We start from the raw sequence: 24,113 nt of genomic DNA, 5'->3' as shown, positions 1-24,113 counted from the left end.
TCGTCCTGCTGCCCTCAGTGAGGAGGTCATTGACCTCCTGAGGACGCTCACTGTTGGGCAGTCTACCATTTTGAATGCCATCCAGGGTGTAGAAAGGGAGGTGCACAAGAGTAATGCATTCCTGGAGGGCATTCATTCTGGTCAGGCTGCCCTTCAGCGATCGTTCCAGACTCTGGCCTCAGCACTGATGGCAGCCATTGTCCCTGTCTCTAGCCTCCCCCCTCCAACTTCCTCCACCCATACCCTATCACCTGTACCTCTGCCTATCCCAGACACACCATCAGACCAGCCTGCACACACCTCAACACCCAAGAGAAGCTCAGCCAGACATAAGCACCACACATCACACAGGCATTCACACAAGCAACATCCACATACAGACATACCAACACCCACTGCCTCTACTGTGTCCCCCTCCTCCTTGTCTCCCTCCTCCCTCCCTGTCACGTCTCCACTCACACCTGCATGCACAACATCTTCAGCCACTTCGTCCCTCAGCAGCACACACACCAGAACCCCCCGCACACGTGCAGTCACCACCCCCACTGCCATTTACACGTCCCCTGTGTCCTCTCCCAGTGTGTCTGTGACCCCCTCTTCCAAGATACACAAACGCAGGAAGCCACCCACCCAACAGCCATCCACCTCACGACAGCCTCCAGCCCAAGCACCTGCACGCAAAGACACCAGACTTACAACTCCTACAACCACAACCTCTTCCTCCACTCCCATACCCACTACACCTACCCGTCCCACTGCTCCTAAAAAGCTTTTCCTGTCTAAACTCAACCTCTTTCCACCAACTCCCCCACCCCGTCCATGTCATAGGACTACAATCAGAACCTCAGCCACGACAAAACCGGCCCCTGTCATCACAGTCTGCCATGGACTGTGGAGTGCCCCACCTTCCAGGGCAGCCAGTTTGGTGCAAAGCCAAGGCACGGGCAGCCCACCCCCGGAGAAACATCCCAAGATAGGCAGTGGCCGGAGCGAGAGGGTGAAAACACCAGGGACTAAAACCCCTACCATGGCTCCGGCAGAAAGTGTAGAGACAGCTGGCACACCGCCAAAGGTGGGGAAGGGCCACAGGCGATCAGGGAAGGCTGGGAAGGGCAGCACGCCCAACAACACTGCCATCAGCCCAGCTGGGCAGGAGGCCACCAACAGGCCCGGCACAGCTGCCCAGGAGGGCCCCGCCAGCCACAGGACAGATGGCCAGGAGGGCCCCGCCAGCCACAGGACAGGTGGCAAATGACCTCCCCGCCATGGCCGGAACCGCTTAACTGGGCCCTTCATCTCAAGTACCGCTGAACTGGGCACCGCCGTCTCAAGTACCGCTGCACTTGGCCCTTCATCTCAAGCACCGCTGCACTGGGCACCGCCGTCTCAAGTACCGCTGCACTAGGCCCTTCATCTCTGCACTGGGCACCGCCGTCTCAAGTACCGCTGCACTGGGCACCGCCGTCTCAAGTACCGCTGAACTGGGCCCTTCATCTCAAGCACCGCTGCACTGGGCACTTCATCTCAAGCACCGCTGCACTGGGCACCGCCGTCTCAAGTACCGCTGAACTGGGCCCTTCATCTCAAGCACTGCTGGCCCATGAGCGGCAGGGGCTGGCCCGCATCTGTGTCGGGCAGGGCTGCACGAGGCACTCTGGGCACCAGGCCCCCTCCAGAACCAGTGGAGACTGTTATCCACTTGAGAGACTGTGGCTTTGCACTCCCCAGGATGTAACAGTGGGCAGCCCACCCACTGTCTGGACTTGAGAGACTGTGGCTTTGCACTCCCCAGGATGTAACAGTGGGCAGCCCACCCACTGTCTGGACTTGTGAGACTGTGGCTTTGCACTCCCCAGGATGTAACAGTGGGCAGCCCACCCACTGTCTGGACTTGTGAGACTGTGGCTTTGCACTCCCCAGGATTGAACAGTGGCCATGGAGGCCCCTCGTGGATCTGGCGTTGTGCACTCATCTGGCTGAGGTGCCCCCCCTTCCCTTCCCCCTGAGGTGCCTGTAGTTTTGCTATCTGATGCCCCTGCAGTGTTCTCTCCGTTGGAGTCAGGTATCCTGTGTGGGCTTTGCCCATGTGATTTGGGCCCAGTGGTCCACGAACAATGCCTGCTACAATGCTCGGACTTGTACATTTATGTATATAAGAGTTTTTGATGTGTATATAATTTTTTTGGGCAGTAATACAATATATTCCAATGTTTAGAATCATTTCCTTTTGTATTTGCATTCTTCCGGGGGGCTTGGGGGGTGTCACTCTGATGTGTTGCTACGCATTGATGTGTGTGTTGTAGTGGGTGAGGGAGAGGGTGGGTGTGTCGCGTATGTGTGTACCCGTAATATTTTCCCCTCCACCCTCCCCTGTGTCGTAGGTGCAGTACTCACCGTTGTCTTCTGCGCCGGCGTTCGTGCTCCTGGTAGAGGAGCAGGAAGACTATCACTGGGTTCGGGTTCCATGCTGTCCTGATTCCTCGTGGGGTGTATGGAGGTGAGCGTTTTCCCTTCGAAATGGCTGTTTCCGCCGTGTTTTTATCGATGGGGCTACCGCCCCGGAAAAGGTGGCGGATTGGTAGGTTGTGATACAGTGGGCGGTACATTGTCTCCCGCCTGTCTATTGGCGGTTCGCCGCCGCGCTGTTTATTTGTACCGCCGTGGCGGGCGGTGTGTTGATGTGGCGGTCTCTGTTGGCGGTTTCCGCCAGGGTCGGAATTCAATTTTTTTTCCGGCCAGCCTGTTGGCGGTTTTGCCGCCACTTTAACACCGACCGCCAGGGTTGGAATGACCCCCAAAGTCTTTTGAGGTTTTTGAGACTACCCAGAGTTCTCTCTTGTGTTTTGCATAATTTATGCGTCACTCTAACCCTGAAAGGGACTTGTTTTGGCTTATACTGGGTGCACCCTTGTGTCTGAACAAAGCTAAACCCCTCTGAAGAGCTCTAATGAGAGCGAAACACGTGTCAGGGGTTGCTTTAATCATTCCAGGTTGGCTTGGATGGTATCTGACCAGTCCAAAGCTGTAATACTGTGCCTGGAGTGGTAAATGGCTTTTGTAATTTTACAGCTTGGCGAGGATGACACTGTGTCAATCCTATGCTTAAAGAATTTTCTGTACAAATGGCAAAAGACTTTGTCTCTATCTAGCTCAGCGTGGACAGCACTGTGCTGATCCTATGCTTAAAAACGCTGAGACTTCTTCGAAGAAAAACAACTTGTAACACTCCGAGCCCAACACTAGATGGCAGGATAATGTGTATCTGTAGCTACACATGCCATCGAACATCTAAATATATATATTACACTTACCTCCTACATTTTTGCCATGCATAGGTAATTTACCATGCATGCCTTTACAACAAAGTTTTTCATTGTAAAGGCATGCATGGTATTGGCATTCGTGGTTCTGTCAAACAACCAAGATATTTTGTGCTCCTCTGTCCCCTCCGCATTTAAGACAGTCTAACACTCGGTGCTTAAGGGTTCAGCGTTAGGCCTAATCCTTAATAATACATACTTGTGCGCTCATGCAGCTCTTATATCATGTGGCGTTAATTTAATTAACTATGAGGATGATACACAGCTGAATCTTACTATAGATGATTCTCAGCCAGAGTCGTTGGATACAGTTCACAAATGTCTAAGAGGTGCCTTATAAATATTTGCTTGTTCTTTCCTTCCTTCTATCATCTCAATCTGTTTCTTGAATACTTCAAGAGCATTCTATTACTACCCTGGTCTACTGGCTAGTTTTGTTTATTTTTCATATTTTGCCAATACTGGTTCATAATGGCTGAAAACAAGCTTTACCTGGAAGCTATATGTTCTTGTCTGTTCTAGCCTTTTAGCATTATCAGTTTGAGTTTTGCTGAACTCTACTGGAAAACGTACACATTGACCAGATGAGGTGACTAAATTTGGTGCTCCACAGCACACATTTTCTCCATGTGCTTAAAAGCTACTTCAGGCTCCAAAAACACTTGAGGGTTTTCTCAACCATCCTATGCTTAGATGCTCAGCGTATTCAAAGCAGCAGATGAAGCCTTGTGCCAAGTGTAATCATACTTGATAGTCTTCGCTCTCCATCACTGCTTGTTCTGACATTTCAGGACGATGGTGCAGAAAAATTTCCTGCTGCTCTGACTAGCAGAAGGTTGAGCATTCACGCCAGGCATACTTACTCTCACTAGCCCATTCTCAACGTCACTGCTTGCCACAGTAATGTGCTGCAGTAGAAGACCCAACATCTGAGAGTAACTTTAAGTGCTCCCCCCCCCCCACCCCACAATCCCCCCCCCCGCCCCCACCCCCTCAGTTTGGTGAGGTCTGAAGGCTGAACCCATGTCGCTCCTCCTATGTCTCTTCCTGATAACTTTTGCCAACCGCCTGCTGGAGCTGCAACAATAATTTCATACAGGCCTTGCTCCAGAGAGAACACCTAATGCTCTTTGGTACGTAAGAAAAAAAAATTGCATATGGAGCTTAGTCTCTTCCCCCACCCCTGCAACTTTCCCATGCACTGGGTTAAAGGTTTCCCACTGAATCATAACATTAAGCTTCTACAGGCAGAGGAAGAAAAATACATAACTTTCATTATAGTAATCTACAAGTACATGAACTTTGAATACTTTGCTCAAGATAGGGTGACCATCCGACTCAGATGATTACGGACACTGCCTATTGTTCTGAAGTTTTTCACCTATACATCACTGACATCAAGTTATGGAGCCTAATTAGTTCTAAGGAAGCAGCACTAGACTACAATGCCAGAAACATGCATTCGTTTACCAAATGAATGTGGAAGCAGTGTCGTAATGAGCAAAAGAAGGTGGTCACCACAGCTCAATACAATTTAGATATAATCTGGCCCAACAATCTTCACTAGACTCCCCTTACAAATGATTTCCAGAAGTGAGACCAACCTCAAATGTGAGTCACGTTTCTACTACTTACATTTTATACTGGGGGCTTTCTGAAGCCACAGGTGATACTATGCATGAGTGGATGCAGCAGTATCATCACCAGCTGTAGCTATGACTATCAAATACAGAGGATTGTCTGTTGACCCCAACATTCTAGCAAATTAGAAGTAGAGGAGAGAATGTCTATTGGCAAGACAACCACCAATTTTCTATGGAGCAGCAGGGTTCCATCTCCATGTGGATAAATATTCAAAGCCATTCTCACAAAAGGCTGAATATGTGGAGAATTACTTTCGATTCAGCGACCCATATTTCATGAACATGGAAAAGTCCTGAACAGTCACAGCGTTTAGAAAGCCCAGGTTTCTAAGAAGCATTTCAACCAGATACTGTCTGGAAAGGCTAGTGTTATAGGGGGCACATTGCTAGCTCTTCACACCAAAACGTCTCAAATACATCACAAATAATGCAGGAGGGATGGTTGGTAGAATCAGGAACGATTCAGGTCATTTTTCTCATCACGCTCAAGAGGTGGATGCAGGTGCTTTCACAGGAAACTTCTGCAACACCTACACTGCAGAAAATTCAAGGTAGCGCAATACCTTTTGTAAAAGATTGTGAACACCATTGGCTTCGCCTAATGCAAGATGTTCAGGTGTTAGAGAAAGTCAAGGGATTTCAAATATAGTTTTTACCATGTCCAGTTCAACAAATTGTTTTCTCTCGACACACAGTAGCAAACTGGAAGATCAGCTAATTACTAATGAAAGCAGTTATCTATCCTACAGCCTCATGCCAAGCAGAATTCCTCAACAATAATTTTGCCTTAATGAAGGAGAAGGGGTTTCTCAGTATTAAATCTAAAGGGGTTTAACTTGCGGATGGTGTACAGACAGCTCAAAATTTAAGGCATGCATCTTTCTGAGGGACATCCTAAGAGAGGTAGGTTAGATATTGATCACTACACATCACTGCAGATTTCTCTCGTTTATTTGCAGGACAGGATATACACATTCAAACAATCTTTTTTGGTTCCATAGTGTTTCACCACACTAATGAGACCAGTGTTTTGTTCCTTTGGGTGAAAGGAATCAGGTTGACAATTAACTTAGCCATCAAAATTCTCAAGTCATATGACCATTTATTACTACTAGCACATCTGCACCTGACATTTTTTGGTCTTTCTGGACTTTGAATTAATCACGAATGGGCCAAACTCTGACTTTGTGTCAAAGTGTCAGATGAAGTTCTTAGATTTCAGAAGAGACAACATGCTGGTGACTTTAGTTAACTCAGACAATAAGCGCAGCCCTAGAACGTAGGAAAGATTCTGGTTCGGGATAGACTGTCCCTAAGGCTGTAAGCAATAACAATAAGCACTTTCTATCAATTTCTGATGGGACTGCTATACTACTAGTGGCAATGCAGCACCTACATCTCTTGCACTTGCACAAAGGCTTGTCATATTCAGACAATGATTTCATTAATCAAAGCCAAACAGAATATCCAATGTTGGATGGATCATATGGAAGCCGGGAATAGCAATGCGTTGGATTAGTTGGTACGCCCTTACCAAGAATATACATATGCTTTGTAGGAAAATGCCATTGTTGGCATGGTCACCACCCCCTTACTTTTTGCCTACTGTTGATGCCAGCTTTGATTGAAAGTGTGCTGGGACCCTGTTAACCAGGCCCCAGCATCAGTGTTCTTTCCCTAAAACTGTACCTTTGGTTTCACAATTAGCACAGCCCTGGCACACAGTTCGGTCCCTTGTAAAAGGTGCCCCCTGGTACCAAGGGCCCTGTGGCCAGGGAAGGTCCCTAAGGGCTGCAGCATGTATTATGCCACCCTCAGGGACTCCTCACTCAGTACATGCACACTGTGTTGCAGCTTTTGTGTGCTAGTGAGGAGAAAAGACAAAGTCGACATGGCACTCCCCTCACAAACCACTGCCTGTGGCATAGGTAAGTCACCCCTCTAGCAGGCATTACAGCCGTAAGGCAGGGTCCACTATAACACAGACGAGGGCATAACTGCATGAGCACTATGCTCCTACAGTGTCTCAGCCAATTCTTAGAGATTCTAAGTGCAGGGTAGCCATAAAGAGTATATGGTCTTGGTAGTCTCATTAAGAACTCCACAGCACCATAATGGCTACACTGAATACTGGGAAGTTTGGTATCAAACTTTTCAGCACAATAAACCCACACTGATGCCAGTGTGGAATTTATTGAAAAATGCATGCAGAGGGCATCTTAGAGATGCCCCATGTATGTTAGCCCCACTGCTAGTGCAGCCTTCCACTTCCAGGCGAGTTTCTGACCACATGAGGTGAGTGGCTTTGTGCACTCTGTGGTCAGAAACAAAGCCTGTCCTGGGTGGAGGTGCTTCACACATCCCCCTGCAGGAACTGTAACATCTGGCGGTGAGCCTCAAAGCCTTAAGGTGGCCCCTAAGGTGTCCAGAGCTGAAGTGACCCCCCTCAATGAGAAATCCTCCATCTTGCTTTGGAGGATTAGGACCAACAGGGATAGGGATGTGCCTCCCTTCCCAGACGGAGTGGGAACAAGGAGGGAGTAGCCACCCTCAGGGACAGTAGCCATTGGCTAATGCCTCCTCACCCTAACACACCCATAAATAAAGTATTTAGGGGCAACCCTGAACCCAACTCTTCAGATTCCTGATGACTCCAAGAAAGGACTGCGGAGCTGAAAACCTCACAGAGAAGAGAAGGAGACAAATGACTTGGCCCCAGCCCTACCGGCCCTGTCTCCTGTTTCGAAAAGCTACAAGGAAAGAAGCAACGTGTTCGGCAGGACCAGCGACCCCAGAAAAGCCTCCAGAGGACTGCCTGCATCACTGAGGACCAAGAAACTCCCGTGGACAGTGGACCTGTCCAAAAAGAATACTGAGAAACCAACTTTAAAGGGACTCTCACCTCACACCAGAAGCTTGAGTCCAACTACTCTGCACCCGATGCCCCCGACCTGTGTCCAGAGACACCAACTATCCAGAGAGGACCCCGGACGACTCCTACGATGTGTCCACCCGGAACTGACTTCTGTACACCCCCATGAGGACACCTGCAGAGGGAATCCAGGACCCCCCTGACTGCAACTGCCCGGGACGAAGATATCCATCACCCGGAGGAGCACTGCACCCGCAGCCCCAGGCCCAAGAGAAAGTGACCACTGGTGCAGCAACAACCAGCAGGAGGCCCTCACCCTTGCCCAGTCAGTGGCCTGGCCGGGAGGCCCCCCCTGTACCCTGCCTGCAGGCCAAAGTGACCCCCGGGTACCTCCATAGAGTTCTATTGAGAACCCGACACCTTGTTTGCACACTGCACCTGGCCGCCCCCGTACCACTGAGGGTGTGGCTTTTGTGCCTACTTGGGGCCCCTCCAGTACTCCTCCAAACCCCCATGGTCAGCCCTATGACAACGCAGGTACTTACCTGCAAGCAGACTGGAACCGCAGTTCCCCGGTCTCCATAAGGGCCCACATTATTTTGGTTCCAGTTTGACCTAAGCACCTGACCCGCCCTGTGTTGCTGGGTGTTTGGGGTTAACTTGAACCCCCAACGGTGGGCACCCTATGCCTCGGAGACTGAACCCGTAAGTGTGGTACTTACCTCAGAAACTGTACTTTATTTACCTCCCCCAGTAACTGTTGAAAATTGCACTGTGTCCACTTTTAAAATAGCTTTTTGCCATTTTAAAGAAAACTGTGTATAATATTGATTCTATTCAAAGTCCTAGGTATTAATATGCAAAGTACCTTTCATTTGATGTACTTACCTGCTAAATTAATCTTTGATTCTAGAAATAAATTAACAAAATAATATTTTTCTATATAAAAACCTATTGGCCTGGAGTTCAGTCATTGAGTGTGTGTTCTCATTTCTTGCCTGTGTGTGTACAACAAATGCTTAACACTACCCTCTGATAAGCCTAACTGCTCGACCACTCTACCACAAACAGAGCATTAGTATTATCTATTATTGCCTCTGTCAAGCCTCTTGGGGAACCCCTGGACACTGTGCACACTACATCTCATTTTGATATAGAATATACAGAGCCAGCTTCCTACATGCTTTCACTCTTGATTTTATTGTGGCTCACTAATATTCATTTTAGTTTAGGAGGCCATGGCTCCACCTCCGTAGACTGTAACATTTTATGTTAATGTGTGTAGGAAACTGGATTCTGGTTGCAGAAGCCCCCACATTTTTGCTGGTGTTTGATGCAACTTTGACTGAAGTGCACTGGGTTCCTGCTAAACAGGACCCAAGTGCCAGTCTTCATTCCCCAAAACAAGACATGTGGTCACTTCATCCCAAGTGGCCAGGCCCTTCAGCACCACTATAAGTCCAAGTAAATGGAATCTCTGGTACCTAGGGCCTAGGTACTAAGGAGGGCCCCCCTCTGAGGTGCAACATAGCTTATGCCACTCTAAGGGACCCAGCACCAAACTCATGCAGACAGCCACTGCAGGCTGCATGACTAGGTGCCCCCAAAAAGTAAAAATACAACATGGCATACACTTGTGTGCCATGTCCGCTAACACTGCCTATAATATTTGTAAGTCACTCCCCTCCAGAAGGCCCTAAGGCAGGGTGCATTTTTATCAGAGGTGAGGGCATGTCTGCATATCGCCAATAGATCTTCGCTGGACAAAAAAAAAGGAGAGGGCATTAAGTCTGCTGACCCGAGAACCGAGGAGCACGACAGACTTGGCGCCAATCATGCCAGCCTGCCTGTTGCACCCGACCCTTGGGGAGCAAAAGACCTGTCCTTCCGCTGCAGCCTCCAAGAAACTGAGAGAGCTGCCAGTGCTTCACAAATTGCCAAGAACTCCCCTGGAGCAGAGGAGCTGCTTCCCAGCATCTCCGGGCAGCCCAAGCAGAACTGAGGCCCTGGGAATGCCAAATCCAGACGCTGGACATCACCACTGCACCCAAGCCGCCTAGCTCGAGCTGAAGTGGGCCAACAGTGTCAACGTGGTTCCAAGGCCCTTCAATGACAAGGCCCAACTTGAGTTTGTCCACTGAGGGCTTCCCGATGGCGTCGGCAGCCTTTCTGCAGACCTCGCCTCCGGTGACAGAGACCAGACAGTCCATTGCACCTCTGCACCCGGATGCCATGGACCGAGGAGAAAAGAACCACTGGTGTCCCTATGTCCCCCAGGCTCGTGAGACACAAGCCCACTTGTTGGTTTAGCTGGACTGGAAACCCAGGTCCATGCCCGCAGCCTGTTTCTCTGGGCCCCCCGCCACGGCAACCGCCACAGGTGACGGAAACCAGAAGGTCCAAACCACCTCTGCACTGGGTTATCCGGGAGCAAGGAGAACAGGACCACTGGCATCCCTACACCACAAAGCATAGCAAAACTTGAATCCCCTTGATGGATCATCCCCTAGATGGATCACCCAGACTGGACGTTCAGTCCACCCCTGCAGTATCTTTGTGACTGGACCTATCCCCATTGTCTTGAATGGGACACCCAACGCCTTAGCACACCTCTGCACATGGACGCCCCAGAGCCTCCCAAGGTGACCCATTGGTGTGGCCTTGGACCTTGCCTCATACTCATCTTAAGCCCTGGAGGACAGTCCTGTAAGTTCCTGTGAAGTACATGTTTGCCGTGTATGTTTTCATTGCTTCTTCAGAAAAACGCACAACTTTAAAACTGTAAAAATTCAAAACTTGAAAAGTACTTTCCTGATTCCAGCGATCTTGGTATCTAAATTTATATAAAAGTATGTGTTATTTTTTATAAACTGGTGTTGGATTTCTTTATTGAGTTTGAGTCTCACTTACTGTCTACATGTGTGTTTTACATGCTTAGCACTACCCTCTGGTAGGCCCACACATAAGAAAGCAGTTAGGTTGTCATTTGTGCCTCTGTGAGGCCTTTGGAATTTGCCTGGAAACTCTGCACAGTGAACCTCATATTAGCCCACTATATAAAGGGCCAGCTTCCTATAATGTGCTTAACATTTTAATTAACAGACATTTCCTTTTTTTTCTCTTCTTTGCTGCCCACTAGTTTTTCATGCAGCCTCTTTTCATTACACTAATTTTAGCTTGTGACTTGTGCATACCTGTGCTGGCACACTGCAGACAAGGCCATCAGTCTTTGACCATGGCCAGTAGTCCTGTCAGTTGCACTTGTGGTTCGAGTTCTATAGAAACATAATCAAAAGTCAGAATGACAACCTTTGGTCTTATGATTTTCACTTCTCTCACTCTTTAATTGTTACCTTGTGATATTATGGGCAATCCTCACCTTCTTAATTGACATTTTGGTGCCACTTGCACCACTCCTCAAAGGTTTACAAGTGACTTGCCCTTTGATGGTGTATTCGTAAGGTTATCTCATAGAGACAAGCGCTCTCATCTTTGAGCTCTGTTTATAGTGTGGTCCTTACTAAAACATGCTACTGAAAAATCTTATTCTTGACCTCAATCTTTGCAGGTTTATCACAGAAACATGGCTTAGAGACTTTTGTCCTACAGATACTGCCACTTAAGTTCCATTTGCATGTGAAAAGGTTGGAAAAAGTTGTTGATGAGACTGATACATTTATTACAGTTCATCTATGTGGGCCTTTAATCCTTTTCTCAAAGCAGAAAAGTAGGTATTGAAACTTTTGACTTCTCTATTTTTGAAACCCAAGTTTTGGTAATCTGTCCTCCCAATTCAGATTTTACCCTTAGGCTAAAAATTGCTGATTTTATTGGACATCTCGCTCCGTAGGGTTCCATCTTCTTAGCCCATGGAGATTTTAAAAACTGATTTGATGGTTATCTCACCACATCTAGGGTCCAGAGCTATGTCTGTGCTTCAACTGGCTGTTCAGAAATAGTCATTGATCTGCCATTAGGTTTGTCACCTTATGCGTCTTACTTGACTTGATTAATTATTCTGGCTGCCTTCCAACTGACTGGCCTGATCACAGGGTAATTCTACTTTATTAATGTGCTTATGTAACCAGTTCCTCCCACTCTAGGACATCCTTTGCAGTAAAAGGGATTTTGAAGAAGGTGAACGTCAATAATTTCGGACAGGTCTTTAAATCAGGGATGTAATTCCAAGCCAGGATACAATATCTACCTCACCCAGGATAATTTATGGGTTATGAAGGATCCTGATTGTATTGGTCCCCTTGGAAAATGTCTTCTTACCTCAACAGGCCTATGGCACCATGCTGCACAGATGTAACAACTGAATCTAAAAGACCAAATCTTTAATTTACATCTTTTTGTCCAAGACTAAAATGATTTAAGTTTATTTCATCCCTTAAACTTCCGTGGACAGGAACCTTTTCTATTCTGTCAGTTAATACCTAAGGAAACCAAGCGTAGACTTACTTCTGCTAGGTAATTTGGAAACAAAGGGCCTGATTTGTACAGGTTACTCTGCCACAATGGTGAAAGATATCCCGTCCGACGAAACCTAATTTCCATTACGTCCTATGGGAATTAGATTTCGAGAGATGGGATATCCGTCACTGTTGTGATGAAGTAACCCGTCCGCGAGTTCTAAATCAGGCCCTAAAACTTAATGGTCAGTATTAAACAAGGCTATTTTGTCATCTGGCAAATTAGTACATCTTTCTTTTGTTTTGGCTTGCATACCATCTTCCAGGAAACAAGCCTTGGTTGCTCCTTTGCTTAAAAACCCTACAGCTGATTCCTCTGTTTCAAGTAATTACTCACCACTTTCTTTATTACAATTTGTTGGCAATATCGCTGAATAAGCACTGAACTCACAGATTTCAAAGTGTTTTACTGTGGATGCTCCTCCAGCTAGCTATCGAGCCCACCACGGTACTGAGTTGCTTTGGTACTCTAAAAAAACTCTTATATGCATTTCTTCTTTTCTGAAGACCAGTTCTTAAGCAGTGGTTTTAAAAATATCTGTGTGAACACACAGGAATCTTCTCTCAGCCTCACATAATTCAACATACATGTGGCTCCTCCAGCAAAGCTCAACAGACCCTTTAGAGATGACCTTCATGGCTTATGGCATTGACACCTTTTGAGGCTAGACAACAAGAACAAGGATTGCAAGACAGAGCCCATTTCTTGTTAACACCTGCTGTCACCAAGTGGATGAACTCCAGCATAACAAAGCTCATCTCAGGCAAAATGAAGTAAATGCCCAGTCGCTATTCTCCAGCTATTTGGTCATCTAAGTTCTGTTAGACAAAGTTACTTCTCTGCTTCTTTATAATCAGGATACAATTTGTCCTGTCTACACCAGGTAAGCTCAAGTTACCTAAAATGTCTGGTTTACATGAGGTTTCTGAGGGTGATTCTTCCTTCTTGAGGAACACCAGACACTGCAGTTCAGGTCATGATTGGTGCTCGTCTGGAAAAAGCAAATGCTCTCTTTCTAGGTTTACGGTCTTAACAATTAAACTGCCTTGAACTGATCCAAAATATGGCAGCACACCCACTACCCTGTCCTCCCAAATTCCCCCTCTCCCCCATTTTTGACCTTTTCAAGAAAATGAACTGACTTCCCATCTCTTATCAGTTAGTATTCGAAATCCTATGCATCTGCCATAAAGCTCTAATGGTTCTAGCCCTGTTTTTCAAACAATTTTTCAGTCTGCCTGCATGTTACACTTCTCTTCTGCTTTTCTGGTGAATGTTGCTAAATTTCGCTGCACTCGTCAGGGCGGCTTCTTCTCTTTTTTTGTGGCCAAAACACACCATTGCCTTCCAACCTCCATACTGTAAATCCGATATAATTCAGGAAACTGCTCATAACATGGTTATTTACTAGCCTGGTATCATCTTTACTTGTTAAGCAACCTCTAGTACCAGGAATTCTGACTGGAATTTGAATGTTTCACAAATACATCAATAACACGCATTTGCAATGCAATAGGTCTCGCATTTGCAACAGTTAGAGCTATTGGCATTGTAACTGATAATGTTTTTTACCTATGTGTTTTGGTTTGGTTTCACTCAAGGGCCTTGTTTCAAAGAAATGGTTTTCGTGCTCACCTATTGCAAGCTTTGAGCCAAGTAAATTGCAGATCTTTTAAAGGGACTCTCTCACCAGTACAGACCCAGAAGACCCAGAAGGTTAAACTAGATGCAATATTGTTTTGGATGAGGAAGGGACAATGCCTTAGGTATTAGTCTCCTGACAAAAGATCACAACATTATAATGAGACATACAAACTGGTCAGCATTATATGATATGAAAGAGTGTTCTTGATCCAACAGCGCTAAAAAATCAAATGAATCTGAAATTCATATAATTTGACCTGGTTTTGTTCAAGGGACACAAAGAATGACATTGAATGAGACAATAACCCAGTGATTTTACAACTGGCACAATTAAGCGATTATATGGCTTTCAGAAGAAGTGCTGCTGGTGAGTTGGGGATGAACCAGAACCCGAATGCGATGTGCGTCCAGAGTCTTCGAAAGGATCTATAGGCCTGAAGAGTTAGGAAGATCAGACACACCAAGCCGCTAGCTATTCAGAGAGTCAGACTCTGTGTTAATCCCATGCACAGACACCTAGAGCAACAATTAAGTCCTAACCCCGATGAGAAGACAACAACATGTTTTGTCAAAAGCTAAGCATTGAGTGAGACATGAATTGAAAACAGGTGTGTCCCTTTGACAGGACTTGTCATAAATCGGTCTTTTTTAACAGCCACAACCCTGCTAGTCATTAAGAGCAAAGTTGCCTTCCTCCTCTTGTCCCTTTAAATAGTTCTTATATTTCAGGGTCTATTATAACTTTATATTTTATGAGACAATATTTTCTTGCGTTTATTCATGCTTGGCCAGTTTAATGGAGATGCCGGACGGCTACAGAGAGCAAAGATAAAATCAGCTGGTTTGAAATGGTGCATGTTCACAATATATTTTACAGAGATATTTGTGACTGTGGTTCCGATATGGAGGGCTACAGGGCAACCAACTGCTGACAAGAAAGGTAAACATAAAAATAACAACATGCAGTGCATTACACTGGTAGAAGGAACATATCATAGCTGGCATTGTGCAACCACTAGTGACTCCCTAGAAGGTTCAACCAAACATATGAAGAGTGTTCAAACTGTCATAGTGTAATAAGGATGTTATATTGGCATGAATCATGGCCCTAACTGAAATAAGGAGAAAACAATGTCAACCCAATAAAAGCCTTTATCAGAAATAAAGTTTGTGTTTGTGTATTCCTTCACACTTGGCATTAGACTGAAATGCTCAGAACAGCCCATAGAGGGCACCACATTAACAATAGCATTTGGAAGAAACATGCTCATGTAACCATATGGTCAGCCCCTTGAGGGCATAACCACATGAAAAACAGAATGGCAGAAAGTAATGCAGTCTAACCAAATATTTAGATCCTAGAGCATTACACATGTTCAGGTCTAGCAGGCCTACTAAAACATTATTTCTAACAAGGCCCTTAAAACACAAACTACTACCACCTGTGAAACAAAGGTTCCAGCCATGGGAGAGGTTATTATTTTGGGGTTCTCCCCAAACTAGTGTGGGGACCCAGAGTTGATTTAGACAGAACGAGCTTGTTGTGCGCAACGTTTGGAAGATGGTCCTACTTTCTTAAGATCAACACACAGTGAGTTATGGGCAAAAACACCTGGTAAAAGGAGTGCCCCACAAAGCATTATGGGGTGAGTTTCCTGAGCGTTGTGAATATTTTACTATCAGCTCTCCCACTGTGCCAGGAGAGCCACATTGAGGAAACTAGTTCTCCAACTATTTTCTTCAGTGATCATCCAATGGTAATAAATAGGTATTGAGGGTCACTAAGGCAGATAACTACTATAATGTAAGTACCAGTGACAAACGAGTGTGAATGTGAACAGACAACAATTGTTATGTAAAGCTCTTAGAAATGGCAGAAGGTGCAACAGAGCACTATCAAAAATGTGGTATTCGTTGTTTAATGAATGTCCTAATCTTTTGTTAAACATTACTGAGACACAGCAAGAATTTCTTTGTCTCGCACAATGACTCGTCAGGATCCAAGTTCCTGTCGTGAGGGAGCCAACTCTGCCTTTCATTGTTCCACACGATTACTTGAGGTCGTTTCATTCGCTGATTCAAACGCCCCTTGTGCATGGGGGTCTACAAACGTCAAAACCTTTGCTGCTAACTGCTTAAGTATCATAATGGAGCCAAAAATAGTTATCCATTTCAGCAACACTAAGTTAAAGATGTGTAACACGATTTTTAGAAACAAAATTCATGTGATGCTGACTGAGCATGTCTTTGCATTGTCAGAGCGTTACTCTCTTGCAACAGGATATGGGTGTGGGGATAGAGTTCCGGCTGTATGAAACTTCAAACCTCCATGACTACCATGGAGAGCAAAGGGGAGAGACAAAAGAAACAAGTTAAAGATGTGTAACATGATTTTTAGAAACAAAATTGATGAGACCCTGACCGTGCATGTCTTTGCATTGTCAGTACATTACTCTCTTGCAACAGAATATGGGTGTGAGGATCGCGTTTGCGCTATATGAAACTTCAAACCGCCATTAGTGAGAAGGGGAGAAACAAAAGAAAGAAAACACCATGGAGCACAAAGGGGAGAGACAAAAAGAAAAAAATAGTGCGTCCACACTAAATTATATGACCAATCGTGCAATAATCTATATAACAGAGTCAGTCTGCAAGGCGTAACAAAACAGCATCAAGGCGGGACAAACTTAAGGCATTTACCTATGAAAGCAAGGGAATTTAGAAAGGCAGGCCCAGGAACAAATGAAAGTGATGGGTGTGACATGGGTGGGGTTAAAGCCCACAGCGCAGATTACAACATGTCAAAGGGCAGCGCTTGCATGCTGCTCAGCACAACCTAAAAATAAATAAGAAGCCAACAGGCCAACCTCTCCACTTTAGCAAAACGGCCGGTATACTATTGTCTGGAACTCCTAAAAGGCTCCTTCAATATAAAGTATATTTCAGAACTGGACAGTGTGTTGCACCGTTTTATCTCTGAAGCTCAATGCATGTTTCTGTCTGAATGATCTCCCCGTAGAAAAAGCACACAAACTGATGAAGTGAGCTACAAATAGCTACTTTCATCAAGCACTCGTAAAATAACACTCTTATTAGATGTGCACCTAAAGAATCAGACCGGCCTTGCATATTCTTAAAATAGAGTCAAATGAATCACAGGTTCTAATGTTTTTTTAAATAACTTTCTTATTTAATGTAAAAACTATAGGTAAGGCCTATTTGAAGGTTGTGGAAAATCCTCAGGTTTGGAAATTGTCTTTTGTGGGGGCAGAGTTTGCAAACTCACTGTTTTCTCAGGGCAGACACTATTAAGCATGCAGATACCACCAATGTTAATCCTGTCTAGATTAAGACACGTCTCTCCTGTTTTTAACATACATAGTGCTAGTGGCTAGTGTCTTTTATTGCATCTTCGTTCAGAGATGGTTGATTCTTCGTCAGCCAGTCTATCCATTTCAGAAGTTAATATTCTAATTTATAAACCATTCCCTTTTTTAAAACATGGTTTAGTCACCGGATCTTGGCTGTATTAGATACAATTACTTTTTAAAACATATAGGAATGCAAAAATGAAAAGCTGGTACAAGGTGGAAAATGCTGGCAAATATCAAAGGCTGGACATATTTTTGGGATAAGCAAAGGTAATCTACATAAGGTGCAAGTACAATCGCAGTACAAAAGGAAAGGAGACAAAAGTATGGGTTTACATTCTTCAGCTTCTCACTACTATACACACTGCAGGTACAGGCAATTGATTAAAAGGACACTTCAAGAGGATATTTAGGATTATTTTTGGATTCTCACTTTACAGCTGTGTCAGAGTATACACAGTAAACTGCTTACCCCCATAGTTTCCTACTAGCCAATCCTTAGTTACGTTCCACTCTAAGGTACATTCCCTTTACAACCTTTTTAGGTGAGCATATACATATCAGTATGGGAAATAAGAGGATGGTTTGTATGTATTTTGATGCTCACAGGTAGAAGATGTGATACACTGGGAATGCCTCTAGAGACAATCAGGGGAAAGAATGGCAAATTTAGAGACGGCTAGAGAAGGTAAATCAGCAGTGTCCATGATCTCACATCCCATATCATTTATTGTGTAACACCATCAGTCCAAATATGTACAGGAGTCTCAGATCAATTGGCAGGTCACTCCTGTCTCTCATCTGCTCACATGGATGGCTTTTTTGCCAATTAAGCTGCTCTTGTCAGCAATCCATTGGCAGCAGGGACTTGTTGGCATGCAGTCTAAGCTGGCATTCCTAAATAATATCCAGCCAGTGCATAGATGTTTCTAGCTCCTAACTATTGTACAACCATTTATTTAATGACAGTCTTTCGATCTAATGGAAACATTGTGTAACCTCCAGTCTTTACCCACTCAATCACAGAGCAGCCTTTCATTAGCTTTTTGCTACTCTTCAATACACAGTTTCACAAGCAACAGAGCATATGAAACTTTGAAAAAGGGTAAGGTAAGCGAGATGGGATGTGCTTCTTCCACTGCTCCTTAAAGGGAGGCCTGGTTCATATTCCCAACGTTCCAATATTAAAAGGCTCCTCATTTCTCAGTTCAAGCTGCAGCTGGGCCCCTGTAAAAATGGAGTGGAACTGGGGACAATGAAGAAAGAAAGCTGTATGGTTCCATCCATCACTCTATATTCGTAGTTTTGCATGTGGTCGTTTCTAGTTTTTTTTTTATCCTAGCCTGACCCCAATAATAAAATTCATGCTCAAAGACACTAGCTTAGTTAAAAAAAAATATTCCTGTATGTCTTTTATCTTTGGTTTTGGTACTGTAGAATTATAGTGAGAATGCAGTGTTAGTGGTGAAGCAGCTAGCACAGTTTACATATTGTCGCCACACTAAAAATCAACCTATTTTACCAAGCGGTGCAAGCCAGTCCAAGAAGGCATGCATCCATTAGCAATATACCTGGGTTGGCCTCTTATGATTGTGTCTATTCAGGCTGTGGGTTGGACAGTATGTCCAAGTCAGGCTAATGAGGCTGCAACGAAAGCAGAAGTGATGCAGGTTACTGATCCCCTGCTCTACTGGAAAACGTCACAAGAGATACTGCTCTACTGGCTCAAGTAAGCTAAGACACCATAGTGTCCTGGCACAGATCTGGTTCTCTGCCACATGGGTCTCCACCTCTTTCTGAAGGGACCCTGCTTGTCTAAGAGGAGGAGGCCAATGTAATGGACTCCAAAAAAAAAAAACATTTTCTAAATTAGAAATCTAAAATCAAAACTGTACAAAAACGTACAGGACTCCTGAGGCACTTCGTGGACCACATTAATTTGTTAATAGCTGCCTTGCACGTCCTTTAAAACAGTAACTATTCCCTCTCTAGCCAGAGGTGGTCCTATACTAGTGTCAGGTGTCAGCTGTTCTTGTCCATATCTCCATTTCTCTACACCCTCTAGCTTTCTAATTTGACATATTGATGTTTGCTGCAGCTTTTCAGAAAGCTGTACCACCACATAAATGTATCTGTGGCACACAGGATATCATTCCTATAAATCTTTATAATTACCCGTCTCCAGAACAACCTTGCCAATACAATTATAAAAGAAGTGCAATTCATTCCCACAGCACCGTCAAAAAATGGACTGCCAAGCTCCTCTGAGCTAAACAAGCTTTTCAAATAAAAACCTTTTCCTAGTAACCAGAAGCAACAATATGGCAATATGACAATTAGACATTCAACATGGTAATAAGATTGACCATGAAATCATATAAAAGACCTACCTTTGACAAGTTTGGGACTTGTAAGTGTCAACATTCCAGCATGTCCCGATAGATCAAGACCACTTGCCAGCCATATTGGTCCACAGAGGATATCTTCTTTGTGATTCTCCAAAAAGGGACATAACCTTGAACCTTAAGTTTGAATATATATATATATTTGATACATTACTTCAAAATCTAGTAATAAAGTTCAAACATTTATTAAACAGCTAACAGTCATAAGTGAATCAAAACACTTGTTTCTCAGTCCTTGGCAAATAGCACAAAGGTTCGGTACAGTCATGCCAAAGCCTTTCCAGCCATTGAGATCAAAAACATACAAATATTTATTGTTAAATGTTTACATCACATTGCTGACACACCGAAGATTTCCCAAAGAGACAATGCGTGGCTGGGATTATACAAGGTTTTGTTTCACATTGTTTTTGCAAAACTGAATTTCATTTTTATAATTTTTTAATAACATGGAAGCATTATAAATCTAAAAACAACATATTACAATATACACACCTTTGTAATAAGCATTATATGGCAGTACACCCCTAATCTCAGCAAGCCTCATGCTCTGCCTCTCACTAGTCAGATTCCTTGTGTCTGGTTGTACGTATTGGTTTCTGTGGCTTCCCCAAAAGACAATATCATAGACCATTCTTGTATGGTTTATTTTTTGTTTCCCATCTTGCACAGTCCCCATGAATCAGGTTTCTTCACGTCTGTGTTGTTTTATTCAGTCGTCCTATATCTTCTCAAATGTATAAAGCACCGCCTCCCTTTGTAGACCACTCACTCTTTTGCAATGGTCTAGTCCATGTTTTACACACTAACTCCGTAAATTGGTGGTTTCAAGCTGCCTCTGAGCAGAGGTGTCTCATTCTGCAATTATAAGGCCCACACTGTAAGTTTCTGGTAACGTTTCACAGAGTGGTTGCAATATATATTCCAAATATAATCATGGCCGTCTACAATGGCAATAATTTTTATATTGCTTCATCATTTTCACTACACAGTAAGTGGTTTCACCTACAGTGTGTGTATGAATGATATCCTCTGTCTACATCCTCTTAGATGTGGGTCAATTGTGGTGTGAATAAATCTATGGAATTTTATTCTGGTGATGTACAATCTACATAATTTTCAACTGGACCACTTAAAATCATATTTACTTTTTGATTTGGAATTAAACATGAATGTAATTGTTCATAGTACACATACACCTTTCTTGCCTATACATGCCTTATCAAAGAAAAACGCACTACATTGTATTTTACAAGGAAAGATGCCAATGCTTTAAATGGATACCTATCTGGTATCTGAGAATGACATCAGTAAATGCTCAGTTTTTGATGAAGGTATATCTAATAGTAGAAATGTGCATGACAACACTGGGGTGGAGTAACATTAGTAGAGATTCACATCCTAATATTAATCTATCTTCCATTTTTGTGAGGGATATGTCGTCCTTAAATATAATTACTAAACCACCTACTTTTGTGTCTTGAAGATTCTGCATGAAGCATTGGTATCCTTGTGGAATTGCCTGGCTGACAACAGGAGCCATATAATTCACCAGACAAGTTTTTCTGATAAAAAAGAGCTCTATTTGTTATAGTTGTATTCTTTGTACACACCAATCTGGCATTAATTAGCACACACCCTAGTTGGGAGGCAATACAAAGGGTTCAGTAAGAGTAGATTTTGACACTGATTGTAATGTACAAGGATGGCTTCAAGGGAATCCATTCTATTGCTGTCCCATTCAAAGAGACTTTGAAGTGATTTGGTATGGTTTACTTTGAGTGGGCATGAGGGTTTATGTTCTGAGCCTTGAGTTTTTATCCTGCTGATGTATTGTAAAGTACTGGTGGGTGCATGTAGACATGACCTTCTGGAATGCAGCAAATGAGAGGAGAGAGTTGAAACAGTAGGAGTGGTTTCTTTCTCCCACAAGTAGACTGAGTATGTGTTAGTTGTGCGTTCAGAGGGTGGCTATCCATCGTAAGAACTCTGACTGCAGCAAAATATATTTTCTGGATTGAACTGGTTAACATTTAAGTGAGCTATGTGTAAAACCTGTTAGAGTGCTTAGATTGGTGTGTGGAATTGGCTGAGTAAGGTAAGCACTTAGTTTTACATGTTTTTTGATACACTACTATGCACTGCTTATGCTTCTTACTATTGCCGAAAAATATGAGGTGAGGGAACTTTCTTCTTCTGTTGTAAAAATAGTGGTATGCGCTTTATTAAAGAGTGACGATGCTTGGTGAATGTAAAGTTCTATGTGATGTTAAAATTTGGATGTTTGATAGCGTGGGAAGTAGTTGGTTTGTAAAACAAGTAGGTTATGGTATGTACTGAAAGGGGAGTGAAGGAGGCAGAGAGCTGAGGTGTGTGGTTGAAAGTCCATGATGGAGATAGCAAAGGGGATAGGTTAGGAGCTTAAAAAGGGTGATGGAGAAAAGGATTAGGTGAATAAACAGGTGTTGAGCTGGAGGTATAAAAGTAGGCTGAGATGGATCATTAGTTATGAGAAAAGCATCAAAAGAATCAATAGGAGTGGGGAGAGAGCTGGCATTTAATACAGTACGGGGCTTGAGAAGGAGACAAGGACATCTCTGTTAGCAAAGTAGTTTAAGAAAATATGGGTTTGAGACCTCAGATTGGGGGGCGGGGGTAAATAAGGTGCAAATGCTGATGGTGGTAGAGATGATGGAAGTTGGGATGTTCCTTTGACAGACCTAAGAGCATAGTGAGGGTTAAAATGATGGGTGGATATAATAATGTTATGAGGTATTGTGACGTTGAGCAAGTGAGGAAGAAAGAGCAGAGTCAGTAGAGTCTTGTGAATGGAAACATTATGGGTAAGTAGTGAGAGGCCTATATCTTGAAGAAGGTATCAGACCCAGGTAGACAATGATTGTAACCAAGAGCTATCATCCCACCCAGATGGCTAAAGGTTACACCTAGGTGCAATTATTCAAACCTGATAGCTAAGGCATGTACCCAAGAGCAATTATTCCATCTAGTAGAGCAAGGGGTGCGATATGCTACCCGAGTTGGCCAGAGAAAGAAGAAGACTTTATGGCCTTAGGCCCTAACCTGGCCTAGCCTGCTTAAACAGGCAATGCCCTTAATCAGTTGCACTTCATCAGGACATTGTAAGGGTCATGCTTACATAGGAGAATAAGCCCTAGTGGTCAGGTGAACTTAGTACAATGGCACCACAAGAGCCAGGCAGGGCAGGATAATTAAATGTCAATGTAAGACCTAATCCACAAACTTCTGGTGTGAAGACCTGCTGCCTGGGAACTTTTACTTTGTTTGGGAGATGCAAGGGACAAAGATGTGGAAATCTATCACAGCAACCCATTCCTTTCCATCCTGCCCCTTCTGTAATGAGCATAAAAAACCCACAAGTTGGGGTGGTACTTTTAGACCATCTTTCTGCACCAATGATAAGAGGTCACAAAAACAGAATACCAGGCATTAGGCATTGTTGAAAAGAGGAGGTTGTATCCTTGTCAACAGCACTCCCCAACAAGTTTCTTCGCAGGAACTATGTTAGGGCTGGAATTATCACACATGTATCCTTTAAAGAAGCACTCCAGTGTCATCCTGATAAAGATTATAGCTGAGGGATTGTGGTTCTGCTCCATTGCTGGATTACTTTTAGGCATAAGTTTCTCAAAAAGGGTAAGAGACGGGCGTGTTGACCGCTTGATCTGCTGCCTCTTGGTGAACCTAAATGGTGCAAGGGTGCCAGAGATCATTTTAGGTAAGTTCAAAAAATGAGAAATTTAACAGAGCTGAGCTTCCAGGTGCAAGGAACGACTCTCTAGACTACCTACTATCTGCATTTCAGCTTCCCATGGAGAGACGTCGAACCAATCTGACCAAGTTATGCATTATCTAATTTTGCCCATGGGAAGTCAGCCCCAATGCAAGGGGAGAGAATGCCCCCCCTGCCCCCCCCCCCCCCCCCCCCCCCCATTTTCTGATGAACCCCACCTATCAGCCCCCTCATGGGCTGGAAAAGTCTGTTGAAAAGTTTAGCTATGTGGGAGATCAGCATCAATGTTGTTCTTCATCCAGACTCAGGATTTCCTAGTGTCTTCACTGCTGGATCTGAATTTGAGGAAGGCATCTGAATTTGAGGAAGGTTGAAGAGAGGTACTTTATTTCATTTAGTATTCATGGTGGTCAAGGTAGAGGATCCCTGCTACGTCCACTGTCCACAAACAGGAATTGATTTAGGAGAGGCACAGAGTCAGCAGCATGAGCTCTGGGAGCTTTAACATTAATCCACATTCTGTGATTTCCATGTGAAAGTCATTATGGAAAAAAAGAGAAACAAAGGAGTGGGGAGGGAAAGTCTCCCATTTCCAATGGTGCCTCTCCCA

The 24,113-nt window shown here is 44.2% G+C and overlaps 1 protein-coding gene across 4 annotated transcripts in view; it reads right to left on the bottom strand.

Moving 5' to 3' along the window:
* The window catches only part of BIRC6 (baculoviral IAP repeat containing 6), a 1,722,273-nt gene that overhangs the window by 1,453,778 nt on the left and 244,382 nt on the right, over positions 1-24,113 (bottom strand). For all 4 annotated transcript variants that reach the window (XM_069234691.1, XM_069234693.1, XM_069234692.1 and 1 more), the window contains exon 15: positions 19,717-19,848. In XM_069234691.1, coding sequence (XP_069090792.1) covers positions 19,717-19,848 — 132 coding nt within the window. The remainder of the gene's footprint in view (positions 1-19,716; positions 19,849-24,113) is intronic.

This window comes from Pleurodeles waltl, chromosome 5 (assembly GCF_031143425.1).
Source record: "Pleurodeles waltl isolate 20211129_DDA chromosome 5, aPleWal1.hap1.20221129, whole genome shotgun sequence".
In the NCBI taxonomy this organism is placed as follows: Eukaryota; Metazoa; Chordata; class Amphibia; order Caudata; family Salamandridae; genus Pleurodeles; species Pleurodeles waltl.
This window is presented reverse-complemented; position numbering and strand designations above follow the sequence as displayed.